General features: G+C 46.8%; 1 protein-coding gene across 1 annotated transcript; it reads right to left on the reverse strand.

The window, feature by feature from the left end:
* Positions 1 to 288: 288 nt before the first annotated feature.
* Positions 289 to 4,000, reverse strand: LOC138144075 (uncharacterized). The gene is made up of 2 exons (XM_069065381.1): positions 3,852 to 4,000; positions 289 to 2,138 (listed from the first exon to the last, which is right to left on the reverse strand). The coding sequence occupies exons 1-2, from the start codon at positions 3,853 to 3,855 to the stop codon at positions 394 to 396; spliced, it is 1,749 nt and encodes a 582-aa protein (XP_068921482.1). The 5' UTR covers positions 3,856 to 4,000; the 3' UTR covers positions 289 to 393.
* Positions 4,001 to 6,178: the final 2,178 nt, after the last annotated feature.

Genomic DNA, 6,178 nt, shown 5'->3' on the forward strand with positions numbered 1-6,178 from the left:
GATCACCCCATCAAGCTTATACATATTCATTCAAAGCAACCATGGCACCACCCATAAACCCCTCCCCCTCCCCCATCAACTCCCCCTTTTTCTTTAAAGCAAACGAAAATCTTATATATCAAAAGAATTGGCAGTGCAGACTGCTAAGCTTCTCGCTACAGGCGACACAGGTGACCATGCTTCTTGCCCGAAAGACCATGGAAAAATCCCATTACCACTCAGGGGTCCTGTCCCAAGGACTCTGACGTGCGGTGCGGGGGCCTCTGACTTAGGTCACCTCCGATTCACTCAAACCTTACCCGTCGTAGGACACCGACACCCTGGGTCCTGTCTTAGGCGGCCGAGGAGGGAGGAGTTGCCCGTCATGGAGTCACCCCCGTCTTACCCCAGGTGTCACACGTCCTCCATGGCCTGGAACCATACCTGAGGATCTCCCCCCTCTTGGAGGGTAAAAAGGGCCTGTTGGGTCAGAAGCATGTAGCCATCCTGACGGCGCCGTAGCTTACAAACACAATACAAAAGCAAAATAATCACAAGAACAAACACCACGGTGGAGGAGGTTAAGCCTCCCCACTGTGAGAACCAGGTTGTAACATCATGCAGCCACCTAGACAGTCCGGAGAGAACGGCAGGATCGACAGAGGTGGAATTCACCGATGCAATAGCCAGTCTTAATTGTCTTATCTGTTGTCCGTATTCGGCGGACCAATTGCCTAGGAGGAGAACGGAAAGTTGACGGGACAGGTTAGCTGCTCTAGTAAAGTTCTCATACAAAACGGGAGTAACACATAAACCAGGCATACGCAGAGTACATCCAACTTGGGCTACCTCCCAGAGGACATCAACCTCCTCCTGAATCAGGTCCACCCTCTGATTCAGAAGCATCATTCCGGTATACAGATGCCCATTTATTCCCTCTTGGGCTGTCAAGGCCATGGTAACGGAGGCGCTCAGATTGGCGACCGCCGTTGCAGCCGGCACAGCATAAGCCAAACTGGCGGCTGCTGCAGCAGCCGCAGCGGCAGCAACAGCAATGGTGGCAATAATGGCAGCAGAAATGCCGAAGTCTCTTTTGGGCCTTAACTGCAAAGCAGAATTGGTAATGTTAAGTGGCCAGGGAACCCACCGTGGGAGGCGGAGGACAACTGCCAATGGGAACGCTTGAGCATTCCAGCAGGAAGAATAAAAGCAGTCATTCTTACATTGGAGAAGAGACTCATTGTGTCCTGTCCAATTGGAAACCAAAAACAGAAAGGGTTGCCAAACACAGACAGGTGTGGGTGGTATCTGTACGTGCTTGACTGGCCTTGACATATTAAAATCGAAGGGGTCCAGTTCTGTCCATGTACCATTTCCCCACCCCATGACCCCGCCCAACAGCATGGCCATGGGGCGCAAATCCAAACAAGCGCCCCCCTCCCCACAGAGCAACCACAAATCAAAAGGGTTTGCAGTGACCCCAGGATCTTCATAATGAAGATGACGCGAGTTTGTATCGGAGGTAACAGTGGACATAAGAGGTTTAGCATCTTGGCAAGTCCAGTTGGTTGCCACACCCGCAGTAACATTACCAGAAGGGATGGGAGGGGAAAAGGTAAAAAACGGGTGCACAGGGACAGCTGTGGGTGACTGGCACTCCGTCCAGGGCCAAAAATCCTTGTGGCGGGAGGGCCGACAGCGAGGCTGGGCGCTGGGCTGGGGCCGCCACTCCCCTCCGCCCTCTCCACAAAGGAGACCACTGTTATCCTTCGCTCTAATCATTGTGCGGGCCGGCCAAAGTCCTCTCAATAAGGAGCCAGTCACCCTCTTGCTTGTAAAGTTGAGGCGGTCAGACCACACAGCCTCTTGAGGAAACAGCCCGACACATGGTGACAGTTCCGGATCGACTGTGGGTGTGATTTGAAAACATAACGTCCCATTAAGTGATATTGTCCTGTTACTTTCCACCGGCCTAGTGTCGTTGTTGAGGTGCAGAACAGGGAGCTTAAGGGTGTTGTTAACTGTAAATAAACGAGGAAAAACTTGTGCCGAAGAAGTCACAGGCATGGGTCTCGGGAAGGTGGAAAGCAGTCCCCAGCGTAATTCCGTCACGGCATTCTCAGCAAGGAGACCCAAGATGAGGAGGGTGAGTCGACAATCTGAAAGACAAGAAGAACAAGAATTCTCCTCACCCCCCAACCTGTCGGGGGTGGTGCCTTAATCAAGATCCCTAACTTTGTGAAGGGGCACCCATTGCTGTACCGCTGTTGGGTCATTATTTGGAAAAAAGGAAAGGTGGCCGGGCCTTCTTCCAACCACTTTTACAGGGCCGTGCCATTGGCCCCCCTTATCCTGCCACATTACCCTGGAACCGGGCAGTGCCCGGCTAGGTGCGGGGAGGGTCAATGGAGAAGAGGTGGTGTTCTCACCGGAGGTGCTCCAGAACCTCATGGCGGCAGTGGTGCCGTCATCTCTAACTTGCAGGAAATTTAAGGTAAAGACAACCTGGGCCAACTCTTGACGAGTGACCGACCTGCATATTCCCCCTTTCTGTTTAAACAGGACGGTCTTAAGTGTACGGTTTGCCCGTTCGACAAGGGCTTGCCCGGTAGGGTTGTAGGGGAGGCCTGTAGCATGTTGAATAGAAAATTCAGTACAGAACAAGGCAAAAGCCTTGGAAGTATATGCCGGGCCATTATCAGTCTTTAAGGCTAATGGCACTCCTAGGATAGAAATCATTTAATAGAGATGGGCAATAACAGCTCTGGTTGACTCACGAGGCTGCAGGGAAGCAAAGACAAAAGATGAGAAGGTATCAACACAAACATGGATAAACTTAGAGCCAAGATGTGTAACATCCATTTGCCAAAGCTCATTGGGGGCAGTACCTCGGGGGTTAAATGCGTCCTCCTTAATGCGAGGGCGGAAGGGGGCACACACAATACATGACCGGATAATAAGTCTGGCCTCGCTCTTTGGCACACCATAAAGAGCCCTAAGAGACCGAGCTGAGATATGGAACTTAGCATGTGCCAACTGTGCAGGGGAATCTTTCGGGGGGATAGAGGGTGGGGAAAGGCTAACTGCGTGGAGGGCCTGGTCCGCTTGTGCGTTCCCAGAGTAAATGGGACCCACAGCAGTAATATGCGACCGAACATGCAGCACATAAAGAGGGTGGCGCCTAAAATGAAGTAGCTCCTGAACCTCTTGAAGGAGCCTCAAGACCGCAGTGCGTGGAGAAATATACGCGGAAGGGAGGCGGGGCAGCATGAGGGCGCAATATTGGCTGTCTGTAATCAAATTAAAAGGAACATCAGCATATAGCCGAAGGGCTTGTTGCACAGCAAACAGCTCATTCTTTTGGGTGGATGTGTATGGAGTATTGAAAAGCCAGGTGTGGGGAACACTCGGATCATGAACTACTGCGCGGCGGTCCTTTGTTGCATCAGTAAAAAACATTAGGGCCCTGCACGGGCACGCCAGACACCACCGGTATAGGGGGTCTCAGCTCCAAAGAGGCAAACATACGGAGCAAAGCAGGGCGAGAGACCTTACAAGTCCTCACCGAAGTCAGAAGGGTCGCCCAGGACAGGGACTCCTGGGCTAAAGTCATGGCAAGCTCCGGGGAAATGGAGCAATTTAAGGCAAAGTCGCACCCAAACAGGCAACGACAACGATGTAAAGCCTGAAGGGCAAAAAGGCAATAAGCCTCCCATTTATCCACCAGGGACGCCTTGCTCACCTTTGGGTATAACCACTCTAGACATCCCTGCTTTTGGAACAGGCAGCCCCACGTTGGGCGCCAAAATCTGTTGCGGACGTTTACCCTTACAACAGATCTAGACGACTAGCCCTACGGCCCTCTTACTTACCCATCCCGGGTCTTCGGTCGTCACCGGCCCCTCACGGGGAAAAAACACCAGACAGAAGGCGGAGGAGTGAAGCGGGGTGGTTTATTCTTCAACAGTTACATGGCGGAGAGAGAGAGAGAGCCCTCTCACACGAGAAAATATATAGCGAGTCCGAGCCAATCATATCGCAGTTTTACATTTATGGCCTTATATGGTGATCACCCCATCAAGCTTATACATATTCATTCAAAGCAACCATGGCACCACCCATAAACCCCTCCCCCTCCCCCATCAAAGGAGAGATAATTTAAAAATTATTGGACAACCTGAAAGCCATGATCAAAGTAAGAACCTAGAAATCATCCTCCAGGAAGTTCTCAAAGAAAACTGCCCTGATGTTTTAGAACTAGAGGACAAAATACAGGTTGAAAGAATCCACTGATCACCTCCTGAAAAAGATCCCAAAAAAGAAAACTCCTAATAATATTATAGCCAGGTTGTTGAATTCCCAGATCAAAGATAGAATATTATGAGCAGCCAAGAAGAAACAATTTGAATATTGTGGAAACACAATCAGGATAACCCAGCATCTGGAAGCTTCTACACTGAGGGATCGAAGGGCTTGGAATATAATATTCTGGAGGTCAAAGGAGCTGGGATTAAAACAAAGAGTGACCTACCCAGAATAACTGAGTATGATGTTTCAGGGGGAAATATGGTCATTCAGTGGATCAGAAGACTTTCAATCATTCCTGGTGAAAAAAACAGAATTGAATAGAATATTTGACAGTCAGATACAAGAAGCAAGAAAAGCATGAGAAGTCAAACAGGGAAAAGAAACAATAAGAAACATATCAAAGTTGAACCCTTAACATTCCTAAATGGAAAAAGAATAATTGTAACTTATGAAACTTTACTCAGTAGTTGAAGTGAATAGAAAAAAAATTATATATATATATATATATATATATATATATATATATATACATATATATATACATATATATGTGTATGTGTGTGTGTCTATATATGAGGTTATATGGGCATATGAATACATATGTGAATGTGTGTATATATATATTTACGGGTATACATAGATAGAGGGCACTGGACCAATTTAACAGGAAGTGATGATACTTAAAAGGTGAAATTAAGAGGTGACAGAGGAATATAATGAGAGGAAATGGGGAGAGACAGAATGGGGTCAACTATCTCATATAGAAGAGTCAAGGGAAAATGGTTACAATGGAGGGGAAGAATAGGAAGGCAAAAGGAAATGGGTCAAACTTACATTTGGCTTGAGGAGGGAATGAAATACACACTAAATAGAGTATCTCACCCTCCAGGAGAGTAGGGAGGGAAGGGGATGAGAGGGGGGATGATGGAAGGGAGGAAAGGCTGGGCGGGAGGGATGTTGGAAGCACGCACTTTTGAAAAGGGACAGGATCAAAGGAGAGAATAGAACAAGGGGAGGTGGAATAGGAGGGAGGGAAATAGTAAGTCTTTTACGATATATGTACTATTTTATTGTTTTGCATTAGCCACACATGTAGAACCTATACTGAAATGCTTATCTTCCCAGTAAGGGTGGGTGACAAGGGAGGAAGGGAATGAATCTGGAATTCAAAGTTTTAAAATCAAATGTTCAAATATATGTATATACACACACACACTCATATATATGTATATATGAGTGTGTGTATGTATATATACTATTATTAATACTATTTTACGTGTAATTCGGAAATAAATTATACAGGCACTGGGGCATAGAGATCCACTGTAAAAGTCCAAATGGGTATGGGAGAAAATATGGGAGAGAGAAGATTGGAGGAGGGGATATCCTGTGGGACTGCTATTTTGGGGCGGTGGGTAGGCAAAAAGCAGGGAGAAAATTTGTAACTCAAAATCTGGTGGAAATGAATGATGTAAATCAGAATTAATAAAGCATTTGAAAAATAAAAAATAATAAGATAAAAGAAATTGAAAAAAGAACAATACTAATTTCTAGCATTGTTCTAGCCTTAGTCCTGCAAACCATACTTTCACTGGAAGTTTGAGTCCCTAGAGATTGACTGGGCATTGCCTCAGAGACCTGGCAAAGAACTTAGCTTGAAAAGGCCAAGGTCTATGTCCTAGCCATACCAGATTTTAATCTGTATTTTAAAGCAGCAGTAATCAAAACTACTTGGTACTGTCTGAGGAATACAGTAGTGGATCAGTGGAATAGATTAGGTACACGTGACAGAGCAGTCAATGACTATGGTAATCTACTGTTTGATAAATTCAAAGACCCCAGTTTTGGGGATAAGAACTCACTATTTGACAAAAACTGTTGGGAAAACTGG

Source organism: Petaurus breviceps, unplaced genomic scaffold, assembly GCF_028583685.1.
Source record: "Petaurus breviceps papuanus isolate PSGF00001 unplaced genomic scaffold, PetGlider_PUasm1.0 90686, whole genome shotgun sequence".
Lineage (NCBI taxonomy): Eukaryota > Metazoa > Chordata > Mammalia > Diprotodontia > Petauridae > Petaurus > Petaurus breviceps.